Below are 20201 nucleotides of genomic sequence, written 5' to 3'. Positions count from 1 at the left end.
GCTCAGATATAAAGTATATTATAAAATATATTACAAAATATCTGATGTTTTGTGTTGAACTCTTTGTACTAATGGACTCTTGCTATCAAGTAAGACATGTCAGACCTAATCTTACCTGTGATCTTATCTTAGCTTGAGAGTGAAGACTAGTTTCCTCTGAAGTTCTTAGGTTTTTGTGGTTTCCTGCTCCCATAAATAACTACATAGCTACTTTTCCTCAGGCAAACAGACCGCAGCAAACTGCAGAGGAAAAGGTTTTTTTAAGGTCATAAGTGTCTTTGACAGACTCCAGATGCTATTTGGGAGGATCTATATATTGTTCACTGAGATAAGGATGGAAGCAAAATAACTTTTCCAGTGTCACTGTATCCAATTTAGATTTGATCTATATAGCCCATTTAACCACATCTGAACGTTTATTATATTTGTGAACGTTTTAAAGGTCTGAGCAGTGGCACAACTACTGGCATGATGCTAGTTGCACTGGGGCCCATGGTATGGGTGACCTGCAGTGATGGGGCCAGTACATTCCCTATTGAACTACCTCTGTTGAGACTTACGCTACACATGTGTGATTTATGAACGGATCCTTTAACTTTAAACCATTCCTCACCATCTGTAATGTAGCGATGACTCAGTGTGCAAGGATTTTAAGCAACAGGGTTAGAAATGTTGGCCTCCTACACAAAGCTGTAGTCTGCTCTTTGAGTTAGTAAATGTCGAGTTTGTTTAATCCAACATTGGCTGAGAGAGTCATTCATTACACTAGCCATCCTAAACAGATGTTGCTTTACACACAGTGACATTTATTTTTGGCCATCTTATTCCTAATGTCTACCATTCATGGTAGGCAAACGAACACATGGTTATTAAATTGATCTTTGCAACTTGATATAATACTTGATTTAATAACTCTAAAATACTAAAATAGAATTCAATTAAAATATATAGAAATATGTATTATACCAAAATATGCACATCATGTAGCAATTTTCTGTTCTTGTGCTAGTAGCATAAACATTTAGGTTAACATTAGAGAAGGCTTTGACTTTTCAGACACTCTGTGGTGTACTGGTGGTAGCTGTGAAGATTGTAAGGGAAGCACAAAAGCTGAGCTTAAAAGTGAGAAGAAATATGCAAACATTTGGCTGAATGAAACAGACTTCACTGGATGCTCACAAAACAGGATAGACTTCATTGTGCGGGCAATCTGTCTACTGAAAATGGCAGAGACAGGATTTGGGTATTTCTTTGTAGGTGATTTTTTTGAGGGCAAATGTGTCCTAGTTACACTATGTTGCGTGAAAATAAACCTGTTTATTTAACATTTCTAAATAGTGCCAAGGTTAACGTCTACATTAGTGGCTTTGCTGGCGATCACCATGATGACAGGATCTCTAGGTTTTCTTATTTCCTGCTGGACTGACAGCTAAATGCTGAGTTGTTTCCTGCTCAGCATTCTCTAACCACTTATTCCTGGTCTGTTTTGAGTGCTCTTGCTTCATCTGGTTTCATCGTTTGACACAGTTAAAGAGGACAAGGCCTTCTGTGATCTGGGGGCTCATGAAGAAACCCGGTATGTTGCGTGATACAGTGTGTGTGTTCAGCCACTACAGGGTGGTGGGATAATAGCTGGTGATGCTCATCAGAGCAGGACACAATGACTGCTCCCTCGTGGGAAGCTTGGTGTCGCACCACAGCTCTGTGCTTGGATCAATAGCAGCTCTTACGATCTTTACACCCTCTCACTATACCAGGAGGGTCTGGGGACATCTTCATTTCCCCATAGTGGATAAATACTAAGGCTTCTGTGCAAAGGGAGCACCTTGTGAATTCAATTCTCTCTCTTTGACACACTGACACGATGCCTTTGCTATGTTTTGTTTGTTTTGTCTTGTTTTTTTTTCTCGTCTTCCTCCCATGCCGAACGATTTCAGTTGCGAAAGATAACGGTGACGGTTCCTCGCGAGCCCGGCGTGCTTTTTTCGACAGACTAGCCCGTCTCTGCGGAATGTCTTTCTACTGCCAGCGGCGTGGCTGAAATAACGGCGCCTCTGGGTGGTCTGGATGAGGCTAGGCATCCTTGTCTCAGCCTCCCTCCTTCGCTTTCACTGCCGGCCGATCCGGACGGGGAGCCGCACATTATCCTGCGCACGCGGTGTGGAAGGGCTGCTGGCAGACGGCTTGTCAGCACCACCCAGAGTCGAGCGACAGGCAGGAAGAGCTCACCTCGACGTGCCCACACCTTGGGGGAACTGCAGGCGAAGACGCCTTTCGTCTGCTCCTTGACTACTCAACTCTGGGGGCTGCTTTTTAATTAGACCTAGGCCAGCTGCCAGTTCTGTGACATGTGGGAGGTGGGGTATTCCTGTATGCGTCTTTCTGTCAATAATGTCTGTGTCCCACCTGGGGTGAAGAGGAAGTGCTTTGTCAGCACTCAGATTTAGAGTAATTAAAAATAACATACATTGGTTGACCCATTTTTACACAGTTCCTAGTTCAACTTCCCAGCACAGAACATCTGTGTTGTGCCTTCTCAAAACCAGGCTCAGATGAAAGCCAGCATCTGCCCTCTCTCGAGTGTGCTAAACCAGCCATTGTGTCAACTACAAGACAAAAAGCATTGTTGTGGCTGTGCACAAGTTCATGAAAGCCTTCTCAGTGAAGACTCAACCATTCGTTTCCTTAAGAAGTCCCAAACATGAAGGTCACATGGCACGACCGGGATTCACATCTGGGTCTCTGGGAACACCATTCAGGCAAAATTAGGGTATTTTTTTTCCAACTCTGTTGTTTTTGGGGTGTTTTACAGAATTATTTGAGTTGTTTACATGGTTGGCACTCTGCTGCAGATTGGTCTATGTAATCGCACTCTCTCAGTGTGTTCTTTTGAAGATTTTACTTTAACTGGAGAGCTACGTTTTTCCCTCTCCAAGAAAAAAAATAAAGCTTTTTTTCTGTCTGTGTGCTGGCTTCATCCATGAGAGCCTCTTTCTGGCCGCTTACCGAAAAAGTTTCCTTATTAAAGCCACAGTCAACCATTTCAGACTAGCATAGCAGTCACCCTGGTATTGAATGGTGTAAAAGGGGCAGGACTGTGTCATGCTACTCTGCTTTAAATTCATTGACTTGGTTCTGAATGGAAGGACCAGCAGCCCTTTGCAAAAAAATAACAAATATTTTAAGGCTATCAGATGTTTCACACTTGACTTATTGGAAAATATTGGTTTTTTTTTAATGTAGAATACTTGTAAACTGCAAATGAGGCATGTGGGTATGTTTAGGAATTGAGTATAAAGAATTTGGATTAAACCAGTATAACATACTGTTATACCTGCAAAGACAATCTATATGTATATCTTTGTTGTACTTTTGAGAACACTGTATCCTTGGAATATGTGCTTTAAAGTGTAAATATGTGTGTTTTTGAGGTACCTCATATTGCTTTCCTCAGGGAACCTGGTCATGCAATATAGATGGTTTACCACATTTGGCTGGTGCAAGTTTTAAACTGTTTGTTCTGTGGTCTCTATAATTAAATCTGTTCTGCTAATAATCTAATTAAAAGTGGTGGAAGATTGAAAAGAGGACTGTGCACTTTCGCTTGGTGATATAAGGGGTGACATGTGCCCAGGTCTGCAAGGCTCATGGTGACTGATGAGCTCTTTGTTTGCCATTTCGGTCAGCATGACAGATCTGGTGCCAGCTACTCGGAGGAGGCAGATCTTTGCCCTGTGCGATATCGCAAGCACATGCTGAACTTGTTCTGGCAGTTTCCTGCAATCCCTTCCTGAGAGAGATCTCTCCCTAAGCCAAGAGCTGCAATCCAGATCTCTGTCATGGTCGAAACGTTAAAAAACAATGCTAATAAATCTGCGACCCTTAACAGAGTGTGATTTTTTTGTGCTCAAACGACAAACAGGAGCATACTATGTGCAGAGGGGTGGCTCTGTGGACTGCTGTGCGCATCATTGGCCCTGCGCTCGCAGGGACGGATGGTTAGAGCCTCATGCTTTTTCATTAGGTCCGTGGCGCTGCCATGAGGACGAGGGATTCGAAAGCACGGCCTGTCAGTTAAAGGGAGCCCATTGTCGGGTGAAGGTGGCCCGCTGGTTCAGGTTTTCATGGGGGCATGTTGCTTTTCCTCGCACTGGGCCCAAGCTCCCTGCCAATTCCCCCCACTGCCATCTGCCCTCCTCTTCCAGCTAGACCGAGCAGCTCAAGATGGCAGGCCCAGGTGCCAGGGCACGGCAGCTCGGCGGATGACCACTTCGGGTTGCTGAGCGGCGCTGGCCCGCCGCCAGGTGCTCGCGCTCCCGTGACAGCTCGCCGTTCATTACTGCCCTCTCACACCACCGGCACTCGCGGGGCCGCACCAGTGTCAGCCGCGGAAGGCTTTATTCTCGCCAACGGTGTCCTCAAAGGTGCAGGGTACAAAAATAAATAAAGAAAAACACTGGGCGGAAATGACAGCTCGGCCATGGACCCTAGATGCGATGCCGGTATGTGACTCAGGGGACCGAGGGGTTGTGTCGTTAGTGTGGGCATAGCAGCCGATGAGAGGATGGATTGATCCATGGGTTTAGTGTGGAGGGAGCGTCAGAGAGCATGACCTGCTGGGTGAGACCAGCTGGAGGAACAGGAGACCAAGCCCATACTTCATCTACACAGATTCTGTAGGCAGCGGATCTTTCATGACTCGAATGCTTTTATTTTTTGCACCACCAGCCCACCGTAGCCCACCCGCCTTCTCCATATCCCTCATCTTTTAGACTTATCCTGCCAGGATTATACCTATAAGTATTTAGTCATCTGCATTCATTTGTTTCAAAGGCATTTGGTACATATATATCCTGTAAAATGGTCAACAAAAACAAGTTCAAAGGTCATTTAGTAACTAGCCCTAATTAACAAGCTGTGAAATCAGCCTTTATAAAGGCATGTTTAAAACAGAACCTGGTTCAAATGGGCATATTAATGCCACACTGAAGCAGAAGACATTTGAAGAACTTTCATCCTTGATAATCTTCATTTTAGTAAAGTAATTAACATGAACTTGTTCATACCAAAAACAACACAGATTTATACGTTAGTTAAAATATGGTTTTGCCTGGAGTTACCTTCTGTTGTAGCTCATCTGCACTGAATATGCATTATTTCCTGTTGTTATGAACAATATTATTATGGTAGAACAGAGAATTTCCATCAGTTGCAGAATTTATCATTTTGGGGCCTTCTGAAGACAGATGCAGCTTCTATATAGATGCCTTTATGTTTGATGATATTTATGACATATTTACACCGGTCTTTGGTATGGTAAGAGATGGAGAGAAAGAGAGAGAGAGAGAGAGAGAGAGAGAGAGAGAGAGAGAGAGAGAGAGAGAGTTCTATTGAGAGAGTGTTGTACTGATGCACCTTAAAAACAGGAAACCTTGTTCTTAATAAACCATCAGTGGATATTAGCTTGTGCTGTACGTCAAAATAGACTTTTTCTCCCTTGGGGCACATATACAATCCTTTTAGGGTCCTCAGTCCTGTTTTTAAATTTAAAACATATCTGCAGCTATGAATAATAGACAGCTGTATGACTCAACCTTAGTGCATGGAGAGGCGGAGGAACACAAGAGCAGTGGGTGTTGTGATGCGTTTGGGGCAAGGCCGTTTTTTTAAGTTAGCTTTAGCCGAGCTAAAGAAACCTCCCGGCGGAGTTCCACCTCAGCCTTTGAACCAAGGCTTGGCAATTAAACTTCTTTTTTGTGCTTTCTTTCACGTTAGCTATCTGACAAGTTCTTTTCAATTTTATTTTATGGTAAACAGGAGACATTCAATCTGTCATTCAGTGTGGGCAGCTTAAGTTGGGACTGACTCACCACTGCCAGGTAGCTTTAATGAATCGGCTCTGAAGGAGTTTGGAGGCTGGCCTGAAATGGTGTTGGCTAAAGCTTGAATTCTCTGCCTGATCGAGTTTGAATGGCAAACGTATGCTTTTGCTGGTTTTTGGAAGGGGTTTACATGTGTGAATAGTACTTCAGAATAGTACGCTAAATGGCTGAGCTTAAAGGGAGCTTTTTAAATGAATTACTGATTTATGATCAAGATGATTTCCAGCATCAGAACACATCCTTAGTTGAACTGCTGTTAGCCTGCTTACTACAGGAGCTTTACATTATATGACAATACCATTATCCTCTGGCACTATCGGGTTTTCTCGTGAACTCTTTTACACCTTTGCAAATTCAGCCTTCTTATGAGCTGCATGTTCCCTGATCATTTTATGCATAAATGTACATATCACACATTTCTCATAAAGCTGAAGATAAGCCACAGTTCATATCATGTCTTTACAGTGCCTTGTACATCACACATCTCCCAACACAGCCAATATGTGCCATAGTATATACATGTATGCATGATGAAGTGGTAGCCAGTGAATGAAACAGAGGAGACAGTACCAATGGTATAAATAGTAGTGTGCAGCGGAATAGCACCAGGCCATTAAAGTACACGGTGCAGTCTCCACAGATTGTAATGTGGCAAGAATAGGGTTGTTCTTTTTTCCTATTTGGCATGCACAGGCAGGTCTAGTCATTGTCCTTAGCGGGGATCAAAGGCACTCTTAGGTTTCACTCTATTCTAAGACCTCATTAGTATGCATGGGTGAATAAACAGTTATTAAGCCCTATTAGAGCTAACCATATCTAACATCTATTTATTTGACTAATAACTGTTAAATAATGCATATCGTGATGAAGACATGAGCCCCTTATTTATTAAGCTTGCACATAATCCAATGCGATTAGGTTTTCCCCAGACATCTTTGTTTTAAGGGGGGGAGGGGTGATTTCTCCTTCACTCAAGGTTTTTTCCATCTTGGTTTGTCGTTATCTATTATGTCCTTACCTTTGCGTTTTTACCATATGTGGCAATAAAAAGGCAGTTTAATGTGATATAGTCTTGAACTTCTGCCTTTGTTACAAATGCTCACATGTATCAAATGTATTGCACAATGCTTCGTGGCACACAGATATGGTTCCAACAGATCACAGTAAACAAATTTAACCACATGCACATAAGTCACAGGGATTTGCGAATTGCTAAAAACAATTCCAGGGTTTTCATAGATTATCTGATATAACCTTTATGTTTCAGCAAACTGTAACAATTTCACATCCAACATCCAATCAATGTGCAATAAGAACCGTTAAGCATCAAGGCACACAGTCTGCTCGGGCTGCGTGATTCCTGTAATTAGCCCTGAATCAGGAGACATTTCTGGCCTCCTCCTTTAAGCTGTGGGTAAAGAGTATCACGAACGCGCCGCCTCTTCTGACCCTCGCATCTGCACAGGCCAACAGCCACCTCCATGCACAGAGCTGGTGGGCTTCATCACAGTGCCACTGTCACACATGACTGAAGATTCCTGCTCTGCAGCTCCATACCATTGATCTGTAATAAGGCAATGATTGCAATCCTAATACATATTTTTGTGATTTCTTGGCTATTTCAGCTGCATATTAAAGCTGTTTTCTTGAATATTTCTTAAGCTGCGTCATCTATTATTTACTGAATAAGCTTGTTTTAGGGAAAAAAAATCATAATGACTGGGAGTCTATGTGCGATTGAGTGTGCTTAACTTTTCAAACTCCCAGAACCTAAATATCTCACAGTTGGGAATCCTGAACCAGTGGAAACAGGTCATTGTTTAAATCCAACTATCGTACCATTCCTACACTGTACGTCTTTAAATTTCAGCATTTAGAAGATCACCTAAAAACTTGATGGCTTTTCTTGTTAGATGCAAAGTGAATTTATTTCCTAATTCATTAACTTCCACTCACCAAATATTTTATTTCTTTCTTTATTTTTTGCTGCCATTTTCTTCACACTGGTGACCTTTTTAAAGAGCAACTCCTTAAATATGCAGGTGGTTTGCACAAATGAACTAAAGAGGAGACAAGACCAGAGATTTATGATGCTCTGGATTCATAGGTTTGTCATTATCTTAATGCTTGGAGTAATGCTTCTGATTAATTCTGGGGTTCATATCCCTCACCTACAATGGCAGACACTCCTTCCTCTGTCCTGTAGTGAACCGTTCCTAGAGATTGCCTGATTAAGGTGCTGTTGTTTTTTTAACTGGGTGAAGCGTCTACCTCGATACTCATGAATAAAACACTGCTAAATGAGTTTCACCGCAAATTCACCCCCTTTTTTTTCCTGATGGACTGGCCTTGATCTGTGAAAGGTGCTGATTCGATGAACCTAAAACACCATATCGACTGAATGAGAAAAACACAACACTGAGCACATTCGCAACGTGGGTGTACAGAGATGACAAGAAGATGTGGAACTGATTTCCTGAAGCTTCCACCATTAGAAATAGCTCCATTTTACATGCAGCTTAGTGATGTGGCCAAATGAGAAATGTGGGGATGTAACATTTAGGCTGTGACACTGTAATGACACTCCTAAGTGACACTTTAATGGGCGGGTCTAATCGCTGAATAATCAGTCAAATAATTTAACATGGATAACCAGTAATAAAAATGTTGATTTATGAACACGTTTCATAGTGCTTGAATGATACCCTACAGCAGATCCAACAGAGAGCAAAATCGATCACATGAAGGAATTTATGTTATACGGTTTAATAATATCCATTCCCAAGTCAGCAGCAAATGGCAGAATGACTGAATACAAAAATATACAACCCAGACTTTCTGAAAAGCAAAAAACTGCTTCTTTGTGTGTGTGTGTGTGTGCGTGTGTGTGTGTGTGTGTGTGTGTGTGTGTGTGTGTGTGTGTGTGTGTGTGTGTGTGTGTGTGGTGTGAGTGGTGTGGGTGTGTGTCTGTGGGTGAGAATAAGTGGGAGGGGGGGTGATAACACCAGAGACCGCGTCGAGCCAGCAAAGCTCCTCCTACTGCATCAAAGCATCAGAGAGCCTGTTGCCATGGCGACAGGCCACGGTAGTGAGCTGTGCTTGTTATAAAACTCATAATAGTTCCTAACGACCCTGGGAATGAGCTGGTCATGTAGTCAAAATAGATTCTTGAAAGGCATCCTCCCCAGCCTGTCCTCCTGTAGCCTTTGTGGTACTATATAGAATGGCTTCAACTAGGAATTATCTCTAAAATACACTGGAGTGTAAGCTTGCATGCTACAACCTGCCTCTTGACTTTTAGAAAGCATTGTGTGTTCTCCAACCTCGTTGCATCACCGCAGAATTTGCTGCCAGGACTGAGATGCGGCTTGCTCACAAGGGAAAGAAGGTCGCAGTTTCATTTGCTTCTTATAAGCACAGGTCAGAAGACCAGTGATTTTATCGGGTGACATAACAATGAGCGTTAGTGTTCATGTGGTCTATTTAACAGAATTAACCGCACGATTGAAATTACGTGTCACAGGACAGCCCGGATGTTAGATGGGAGTTTCGACGACAAGCTCTTCTGTTCGCAAACAAAAATGTGTCTTTTTCAGCACGATCGGTACAAGGATGCTAAACATACTCTCTCAGTGCACTACTAATATGGAAAACAGAAAATGGCTGTTATGAATTTGAATCGCAGAGCAGTAATTGGACAGTGGTGCTTTGTTATTATTTTGGCTCAGTATTCAGTATGTAGGCCTATTGCACAATAGATCTGAAATTAGTGCAAAATATCCTAGATTTGTTTCATTTTAGACATTTAGCTCAATATTGGGTGCACTGTATAATATTTATGTATGTATGTATGTCATTTTATGTAATCATCAATGTATATGTAATCATCATTGTATGTAGATTTTTACATATATTGTGTCTAGTTTAGCACTGTGACTCCTACATTTGCCCACCTAATATAGATAGCAAATACCCATGTGCATCCATCTTTCTTTGAATCTCATACAGTAGATTCCTTTTAATGCTCGCTTACACAAAGCGTAACCTTGTTTTTGCTGGTTAGAAGTCGTTTATGAGTGCCAAACCAGCTCGCTGCCTGTGTTTTATAACCCCGGGCCTTTCATTGCCCCTCAAATTCTTGGGTGGTGCCACGCCTGCGTTCTCCTCGCCGAGCTGGCGTTGTGGCCCGGTCCCTCACAGCTGCCCTCTCTCTCAGAGCCCGTTGGCAGCACCGCACTCCGATTTCCTGTCGCGTGAAGCCTGCCCGGCGCACACTGACTCCTTAACTCCCAGCGCTTTCACTAAGCCACTACCACATCGACTTCAAAACGATCTCGGAGAAACGGCTAGTGTGCCGCTAAACGTGCTGCCGTTATTTGAAGCCTGACACTCGTCTGTGGTGCTCGTTGACTTCCATTGTGCTCCGTCCATCCCAGTGACCCAATCCCAATCAATTAAATGTTTATATATTTATTCATTCATTTAAATAAATATGCAAATGTGTATTTATTAGGTACATTCTGTAGTATAATCGCAACACTATAGGACAGTTGTTGCCATTCAATATCTGTCACCCATTGTGCAGTTCTGTACCAGTGGTCACTTTTTCACCATCGGTCTGCTGTCGTCTGGATGTTTTTAGATGGCACACCACTCTCAACCCAGCCTTGACACGGACACCTGTAAAAGCCCTGACAACACTGCTGTGCCTGATACATTTATACACACCGCTGCCACCACCATATCAGTGCTGGGTATTCCACTGGATAATACCTGTTCAACAGCTGACCGCTGCTTAAAGGGACAGACAGATAATGCACGTCCGAAAAACACTCCCAGGCCTGTGAAATACACGTAGCCACAGAGTGTAGGTGCAATGTTGCTGCGTCTGATTAGGTAGTTTGTTTATAACTGTGAATTTGTTATGTATGGGAGATTGATGCATGCATTATGGATGTTTTATGAAGTGCCGTAAGAGGAAACTAAGCTTAATCATTGCTTTTGTGTTGCAGAAATCTGTCCAAGAACCCACTTACCACCCTATCCTGGCAGCTCTTCAAGAACCTGCAACTTGTCGAACTGTAAGTTCCCCAAGTCTCTGACCTCTCCTACATTGTATTTGATTTATGTATTTATCTATGTATGATTCTACATTCAACAAACAAATGTCAAACTAGGGACACGCCATTTTAGTAAAAGCGGCGGTACTTTGATCAATTCATAGTAGTTAATACAAGCTCTATGGGGGATTGGCTGTGCTTAACACGTTTCAATTCGCAGTCGACATGAATCCTTTGGAAAGTCCTGTGATTTGACAGGCTGTGTGAACCTGAGATTCAACATAACATTTGCAGGCCCTTCAGGAGAACTATTGGCGATCAAAACTCCCTGCAGTTTTCCTGCCACACATAGCTGCCATTTCTTAGCATTTGACGGACGGTGCTGTGTATAATTAGATATGTGTGATTGAAATGAAATCTCTGTTAACTAGCTGTGGAGGCCAGGACTGAGGTTTCGATCAATCTGCGATTAATCATGGAGTCCCCATGCCCACAGAGGCATCTTTTAATAATCTCTTTTTCCTTCCACATCCATATTAGAGTCATCCTCACATGTCTACTCTGACTCGATCTTAGCGCTGTTTGTTAATGAAGATTATTTTCGGCACCATAATTTCACAGGTAATTTGTTGGCGGTATAAGCACCACTACAAGTATTCCTCCAATATAAATCTGGGTTTGTGTCAGGGCAGCACACTGCTGGAGATTGAACACTTTGCTACACGGCCGGAAGCGTCTGAGTCTTTTGTGCTGGATAATTAAGACATGGCATTGAAATGTATTGGTTTTGTCTGCTGGGAGCCTGACCTCATTTTCCTGTTTGTCATGAATATTTGAGCGGTCTGTGTGTACCTAAAGCGACGAGCTTGTTCATTGATCACTGCTGCAGAGGCATCGCTGTCATTTTGCCACGTTGGAATTAGTAACTGTGTTGGTCCCAATGCATCTAACACATCCGATGTTCCAGTGTGTGTCACTCTGAGATTTCATTGCGACTGTTAAAAGACTTCGCGGAGTGACGGTAGTCTCTATTTGTTGGTCCAGCGCGGGCGAACGGTCTCGGGCCCCACACACAGTACGGTTGTTCAAAATCAGCAACATTACTGTGGCTTTCAGAAACAAGCCCCAGGATGTTTGTGTGAAAAAGTATGTGTCATGCTGGATTTTACATTTCCATGTTGAAAGTTAGCAGTTCCTTTTCTTCCACTGCGCAAAATGAAACTGTCGCCAGTCACGGCGAATTAGGCTTACTTACCAGGTGGGTGTTGCAGTATGTTTGTAATTATTTCGGCGGAGCTCAGCTTGAGAAGCACTGATAAAGTGGCCACCTGGTCTCCAGGACCCATCTGAGCTCAGTGCAGACCTCTTTATCTCTCGTGGCAGAAGAAACCCTTCCGCCACGCAGCACTCTGGGGCCATGTGCATGTTAGCATTCAAAGGATTTGACGGTGTTACATAATGGCTTAAACTGTCACCAGACTGTCACTAGAACACTCAAATTCACTCTAATTAGTCCAGAAATGGAGTCAGAAATGCTTCAAAGAGATTATCTTATTTTTAAAGCAACTGTTGAAGAAAAATGTGAATATATTTTTCAAAAATAAGCACATTATAGTACACAGTATATATTTTCACAAAGTAAATGATGTGGATCTTATGTAACATTATTACTGTTCAAATGTTATAGAGCACATATACAGACTACTTATGAACATATTTGATATTGTACAGAATCTCAACTACAAGCTTGACACATGAACCATTGCTATGTAAATGATTCCTCTGAGTTGCTCTTGCTATTTTTGCACACATGGCTAGATGTGATCAAAAGAACAAATACCCATCCAACATGCCATCTACAGCAACTATTCTGTTTTGGGCTTGTTGGAATAAGATGCTGTTATCCATACAGGCATCTAGTATTTACCGAATGCTAGTGTATATTGCACCCGTCCCGTTCTCAAAGTCTGTCACAGTTCTTTAGCGGCAGAGAGCCTCTATAAGCTATTCCATTGTTTCTGTTCACATTCTGTTCTGTGGTACGGATTTCTATGATTGCTCCCTTACCTAAATGTGATCTGTCAAGCAAGGGTTGGCAGTACACAAAGGGTTTTGTGTCTGATATTTCGAGCAGATTCATGTTACACATTCCTGACACACTTCCTCTCACTGCGGCATGGCAGAGTGTGCTACAGGCCTTTTGTGGGTGTTCCAGATTGGAACATGGCATCACTAGCTTCTTAGAAAAATCTCACCCACTAAATTATTCACATTAAAAAAAAATTTCACAGGGCCTGTACCACCTCTCTGAAGCAAATTCAGTTCGACGTTATCCATTGATCCTTATTGCCTCGTGCCGCCTATATAAAACCTGTACATTTAGCATAGCCACTCATACGTACGTGTATAGGAGTGTCTATTAAAGATCTTTTGTTAAATGCATTGGTGTTTGGTGCCATTGGCTTTCCCAGCCAATGAATTTTTCGGAGCCATTCCTTTGTACTACAGAATCCTTCATCTGGTCCTTGCGGTATATGGGTTTTCATACCTCATAACAGTTATTTGTGAGGTCAGCATCTAAGTTTCCAGGTGCATAGTGGCAAAACCAAAATATGAGCAGTCACAATTCCTCATCCGTGCCAGCCAGGACCTTTAAGTCATCCCAAATTCTGCTGGATTTCACTCAGCTGGACTGGAGGATGCAGAGCAAAATAATGCACGAAAATGTACTTCACCGTGGTTTCTGTAGACGGTGATGTTAAGGCAAATCAATGAAATGCCCAAGACTACTAAAGACTGCATGAGAGTGTTTGAAACCACCCAGAAAATGTACTGCAGTTTCTGTCCACAGTAGCAAAATATTACACTGAGATGAAAGACAATATATAATCATACACAGTGCTGCTCTTCAGATTCTTAGGAGTTCTTCTTTCTGATTTGATGGTGTGGATTCCAGGTGTGATTTTTGATGAGGGTTTTTAAGCTGGCATTGTCATTTGAGGTGCTAATCATCACCAGGTCAGCAGACATTCAGTCTCAAATAATTGTTTGTTTGTTCAATTTACTCCTTAAGAAGTAACTCATTTGGTGTACAATATGAAAGAGGACTGTAGCACAAACTATGGCATATTGTTTATTATCAAGCAACATAGTACATTTGCTGTGTAATTTACTCACACAATTATGAAAACATTTTTGCTAGAGTCCTGTTATCAGTAATGCAATTATATAATAGGGTGCAAAATTTATGATAGAATATTAGTCAGTTTTTTTTCCATTTCAGTGGTTTCTCCACCTGCTTCTACCATTTGTTTTGCAAATTTTGAGCAAATTAGTTGTTTTTGTCCTCTGTTAGGATGTAGTCCTTCTGCTTATGTCAAGCATGCCTGGAAAATGGCTGAGGAACATTTATGTAGTTTAAGCCAAAAAATGTATTAGAGACCAGGTTGCTGGTACTTTTATAGGTAATTCACTTTTTTATGCTAACCTTGTGGAAAAAATGTGGAAGTCACATGCGCAGTCCTCAAATACAGGCCTTCAAGATAAAAAAGCAAACAAGGTAAACAATTGCGAAACAAGGGATTAATGAGAAACTGTGAAATCCCAAAAGCCAAATCCCCACATCCCATGTGGAAGCTTAAATTGAGGGAGTCACGATTCACTTTGTGATGACAGACTCTCAAGGCTCCCGCCATTCAAACAGCAAAACGAGGTGATGTGTGTCAGAACGTAGACCTACAAGTATGTGATGAACATCAGGCATCCTGTGGGTCCCGTTATATAACGATGAACCTGATTGCCCTAGTGTGATTTTCAACTGTGTCTTATTCGCATTCTCTGGCTGTGTGCAGGAGGTTGGAAGGCATTGTGTTCGACTGCGGCTGTGCGATTCGCTGGATCCAGCTCTGGCAGCAGAGAGGGGAGGCAGGCTTGCACACCCAGCAGCTCTACTGCAAGAAAGGCGCCTACAAGATCCGCCTGCGGGCCATGAGCATTGCAGACTGCGGTGCGAAACCTTTACAAACACACAGCTGAGCTGGAGAATATTCAGCGTTCCTTTGAATGCATGGTGATGCCAGGCCAAACATGAAATGTGCAGTGAAAACAGGTCATACTGCTTGGGCGGGCTTGGCTGGACGTGCGTAAGGGGATGGATTTGTGAAAAGATCAATTTTGGCATGTGAGCAGGTTATGAAGATTTGAAAATATCTCACAGTGCACCATTTAACTTCAGCTGTTTTCCCATCCCACCCCGGATTTGTGACGTTTCTTCTTCCTCTCTTTCAGTTGCTGTTTAAGAAGCTGATACTGATTTTTCTGTCTATTGCAGACCTGCCTGATATTAAGGTAACTCACAGTAACCTGACAGTAATGGAGGGGGACAACATCACAGTTAGCTGCAACGGTTCAGGTTCCCCTTTGCCTGATGTGGATTGGACCGTGAATGGACTTCACTCCATCAACACGCACCAGGTGAATCTCCCTACTTGCTCATCAGTGCTTACGCAAACGAATCTCTTTACATGTTTGTTTGATCCGATGGTGTCCAACCCCCCCCCCCCCCCCCCCTTCTACCAACTCCCGCTAGTCGAACGTCTATTGGCCGAATATTCACTCCATCAACCTTACTCTCGTCAATGTGAGTCGAGATGACAACGGCTTCGTGCTGACCTGCATCTCGGAGAACATGGTTGGAATGACAAATAAGTCTCTCCAGCTGGCGGTGCAGTGTAAGTTCTTCTTCACTTCTATCACGTGGAGCATTTTAATACTCAAAGAAAACACACTTATTTGTGCATTTTAAAGCAAGCAAAGAGTGCAAGGGTTTCCTTCAAAGAACTGCTTTGCTGCTTTGAACTATTTTGTTCATATTGTCATATTTAATATATGGTGTTAAAAGGTGTGAGCGGTTGGATGTTTATGTTGTAAACCTCAGAGACATTATATTAAATACAGTTGTATTTACTCTTATGGTTGTTATTGTTTCTAAAGCAGCTCCTTTTAAAGTTCATCAAAATGGCAAAATAATTTACTTTCACATAAAAACAATTTAGCTTCAGAAGGAGAAAACATCATACCCAGTATGAATTGATTTCAGATCCTTGCACAGAATACATAGATATCATAAATAGACATTATATAGAAACTGGTAAGAATAAACTCTCTAGAAGTGAATTCCACATGATCCACGTGATCTTAGCATACGCCACACCAATAAAGCTTTGCCCCAAATAACAAACTGTTGCTTAGAATTCAGGCACGCCAGCTCCAGTAAACACCATGGCAATGATGTTTTGAGTGTTGAATTTTTTAGTGGTGACCCATGTCATGGATTCACCAAGGAGATGGTTGAGTTGCCCAGAATAAGATGCCCTTTCCTTGCACACATCAGCTCTCCACTAAAGACAGCTTTGAAGGGGCTGGCTCCTCTTTGGGGATAGTGAAGTATGCACTGGAGTCAGTTGCTGTGACAGGCAGCTGCATAATTACATGCATTAGGGGGTATTGAGTCATCTCTGCCAGTGCCCTACCAGGGCCAGTGAGAAGACACTTCTGGAAAAGCTCGATCGAATGGCCTCAGTCTGGGATCTGCTGTTCAAAGATTCTGGGGTCCAGAGTTTACTCTGATGTTATGTCTTCCACCAGAGCCAAAATCAGCATTGAACAACTTCCAAACTCCCCAAAACAACCCCAAAACTCTAACAAAAACATCCAGGAAGAACCACCAAGTCTTGCACTGCAATGAAATCCTCACCTAACCACAGGATTCATAACATGGTGGGATTTGTTGTTTGTTATAACTCCTGCCCTTTTTGCTGATGAATGGCAGATTCTACCAGTCCTATTTTCTTTACTGTTGTGTAGTGAACCTAGGTCAGGTGTTCAGGTGTTCTTGAGTGAGGTTAACTAGACATGACCCCGCACTGTAAACAATGGTGCATTGCACAAAGCTCTGTTTATACTACTAGTCAGATTCTGTCAGGTAGTGAGAACTCAGCTCAGTCAGATCTCTGCTCGGTCAGTGGTTTAAACAAACCATTTCGTGTTGCTAATGAATCATAATTTGAAATGCTTCTGTGAGTAACATAAGCATAAATCTTCTAATTTCTTTTTCCAATTTCAGACAGACTACACAAAATACACCACAGACACAAAAGTATTGTTATTAAGACATTTGCATAAGTACATTTGACACTGTCAAACTGGATTAAATTGTTTGTGCCTGTTTCTCCATGCAGGTCTGTTTTTGATGTGAAGTTTATGTTGAAGCAGTAAGACTTTTTTTCACTGCAAACTACTTAACTCCAACTGAGCACTAAACTGGCTTTCTCAAATGGTTTGATTCAGGACACACATGCAAATATTTCCTTGCACTAGTACTTTAAAGATATGTGCCAGGACGTACTAAATATAGGAAAAAGACACCGTTGCCTGTATGAAGTGCAGTGTGTCGACAAATTTAAGACAGAACAAGGTGGTAAAGAAACGAATAAGCCAATTAACAAGACAACACCCTGAAGCTTTTATGTAAGTGTAATCAGGATCACTCCGCAAGCTCTCAAGGTGAAAAGAAAGACACTGGTTCGAATGTAATTACAGCAACAGACCCTCCCTCATGTACCAATGTAGCTGGTTCCCGGGAATACGAAAGGATATGTGTGGCTATTTGCCAGAGGCCAGAGCCCTGGATGAGAGACTTTCGAGTCGGCTGCCTGCCTGCCGATGATGTTCCAGCCCGTGGATCAGCCCGATGCCTAGAAAACATTGCTTTCGTTAAACAGCTCATGAATTTAGGCCCGTGGGTAGAGGAAGGCATTTTGTTTTGTCACCACACTGATGAATGATGTAGACATTAAAAAGAAATGACAGCGACAAAAAGAGGCGCGTTTGGCACGTTTAGTTTTGACAAGGAAATGCACGGGATGCTGTCGTTATCCTCGTGAGGGAAGGATCGGGACAACAGTGGTTATTTTTTGCTCAAAAAGTGCCTTTCTTGGGGACTGCCAGGTTTTGCAGCATTGATCCCCAAAGGTATCGGTGTGACTCAGCTAATTAGGAGCTCCTCAGAGGAAGAAGCTTTGCTCTTGTAGTATTGAGCTCGGGTGTCTGTAGGAGCTGCAGGAAGAACAAGAAATTCTCTTTTTATTTGAGATGGGATTAGCTGTAAAAAAAAATGCGTCAAATGATCCAGCAGCCATTGCAGATTGAAAGAGGTAAACAGACCTCTTGCTTCCTCCCACTCCCTCTCCCTTTCTCTCCCTCTCTCTCTCTCTCTCTCTTTCTCTCTCTCTCTTCTCTCTCTCTGTTTGGGAGCTACAGCAGGAACTCTGTAAATAACAGAGTCCTGCCGAGGGAATACGGGGAGAGAGAAGGGCGCTGTTGAATGCTGATTCCAAAACACACATCATCTGTTTGACTGGGCGTCGTGCCGCCCAGGCGCTCTGGGAGGGACGCATCCATCATCAGCGCTCATCAGTCAAGCAGGCCTGCATCACATATGGGAGAGAGGGCGACTGACAGTTACGATGCACTCTCATTTGTATGACAAACAAACGCGTGGTATCACGCAGGGAGCTCACACACAGCCTTAATCTGAAAAATGGGCAATAACATATAGTCTTTGACAGCAAGATTACAAGATATGCCTTCTGTTCTTACATTTAACAACTGCTTTTCACTGGAGACCCAATTTAGAAAAGTCCACTGGTGCGGATTCAGTTTAAAAAGCTTTTCTCTTGCTAGACTGATAAAAAGGTTTTAAGTTTTAATGAAAGGTGATTTTTATTGCTCTCACGTGCTAGGACAGCCTTTTTTTTTTTTACATCTGTCCATATATATGTTGTTTGTCCTTTGGGACTTCTATCACCTGTCCTCTTCTGGACGCACAAGCATACTTGGATGAACTCAGTGCCTAATTACCAACACATTTGCATATTGAGTTAAAGAGCTTTTCAGTCATTTCTGGACAAAAAAATGTGTAGAAAATCCATCTGTAAATTTGATTAGCTTATGCAAAATAATTTGAAATGAATATCACTACGGTACGAATCTAGTTGAAATTGAACTTGTCATTTTGAGTCATTCACATTCTCATATTTCTAGAATTATGAATGATGAATGAATTATGAATGAATTTTGGCACAGGAGATGCGAGTTTGCATGTGAAACGGAACATAAGATCTCGCAATGACCAAAAGAGGAAAGTCTGTTTGTTTGGCAAACAGGACCAGGCAGAGACAAAGTGGGGCAGGCGTAGGTCGCTGTCTGCAAATGGGGATGCTAGACACAGACATAGTAAGACAGTTAAGGATCAACACCAGCAAAGTCAATAAGGCATCGTCACTGAAAAGTGCAGTGTGGTTTGCATGGTGAAAGAGCCACATCTGTTTATTTATTTATTTGTTTTGTGTAAGGTGGGATTTTTTAAAATTGGTTGAGGTCAGTTACTGTAAGGCGCACAATCTCACTTTGACAAACAGGCTTCGGGGCGGTTCAGCATGCACGTGTGGCACTGCGCCGTGAACTAAAGCGGGCCCATGGTTTGACCCTGCCTGCACTTTCTTTCCGGCCAGTTCCCCCAATGATCCTGAAACTGGAGGAGCCAGAGCGCCGGCACCACACGTGCATCGAGTTCACCGTGCGGGGATTCCCCCAACCCGTGCTGCGCTGGATCCACAAAGGCGGCGAGATCCAAAACCCGTACATACGCACGGAGATGGAGCCGTACCAGGACTACCTGGAGGGCTGCCTCACATTCGAGAATCCCACACACTTTGACAACGGAAACTACACACTTGTGGCTACCAATCCCCTCGGGTCCGTCACCAAAACCATCTTGGGGCATTTCCTGGATGCCCCAGGATTTTTGGAAGAGGAAGGTAGGAGTGTTTTTGTTTTGGATTTTGAGAAATAAATTCTCATATGTTGAGATGACATTTTTGACAGTATGTTTTTGTCAGTGACTATTTAGATATTTGTGCAGTTTTTTTTAAGTTTTGAGAAAATCATCTCAATCATCTCTGCTTTAACACATTTTCATCCTCTTCTCTTTGTGTGGTAAAAGGAATTCCAGAATATGGTGAGTGTTTCCTTTTGCACTAAACTAAGATTAACGGTGAATATTTTCAGACTTCCATGCATCACATGAAGTAACACGTGAAATAGGCTTCGACTTTCCAAGAGCAGGAAAGTTCTAAAATGTGTTTAATGATGAATGATCCTAGTTCCAATTTTGTCAAAAAGGTCACCAATGTTGTCA

At 42.5% G+C, this 20201-nt stretch overlaps 1 protein-coding gene across 2 annotated transcripts in view; it reads left to right on the top strand.

Moving 5' to 3' along the window:
- ntrk3b (neurotrophic tyrosine kinase, receptor, type 3b) overlaps nt 1-20201 on the top strand; it is a 79730-nt gene that overhangs the window by 21174 nt on the left and 38355 nt on the right. For both annotated transcript variants that reach the window (XM_077024850.1, XM_077024851.1), the window contains exons 4-9: nt 10895-10963; nt 14794-14948; nt 15273-15415; nt 15531-15672; nt 19516-19821; nt 20007-20021. In XM_077024850.1, coding sequence (XP_076880965.1) covers nt 10895-10963; nt 14794-14948; nt 15273-15415; nt 15531-15672; nt 19516-19821; nt 20007-20021 — 830 coding nt within the window. The remainder of the gene's footprint in view (nt 1-10894; nt 10964-14793; nt 14949-15272; nt 15416-15530; nt 15673-19515; nt 19822-20006; nt 20022-20201) is intronic.

The sequence above is a fragment of the Brachyhypopomus gauderio genome, chromosome 12 (genome assembly GCF_052324685.1).
Source record: "Brachyhypopomus gauderio isolate BG-103 chromosome 12, BGAUD_0.2, whole genome shotgun sequence".
In the NCBI taxonomy this organism is placed as follows: domain Eukaryota; kingdom Metazoa; phylum Chordata; class Actinopteri; order Gymnotiformes; family Hypopomidae; genus Brachyhypopomus; species Brachyhypopomus gauderio.
The sequence above is the reverse complement of the archived record's forward strand: the minus strand, read 5'-3'. Positions and strand labels throughout refer to the sequence as shown.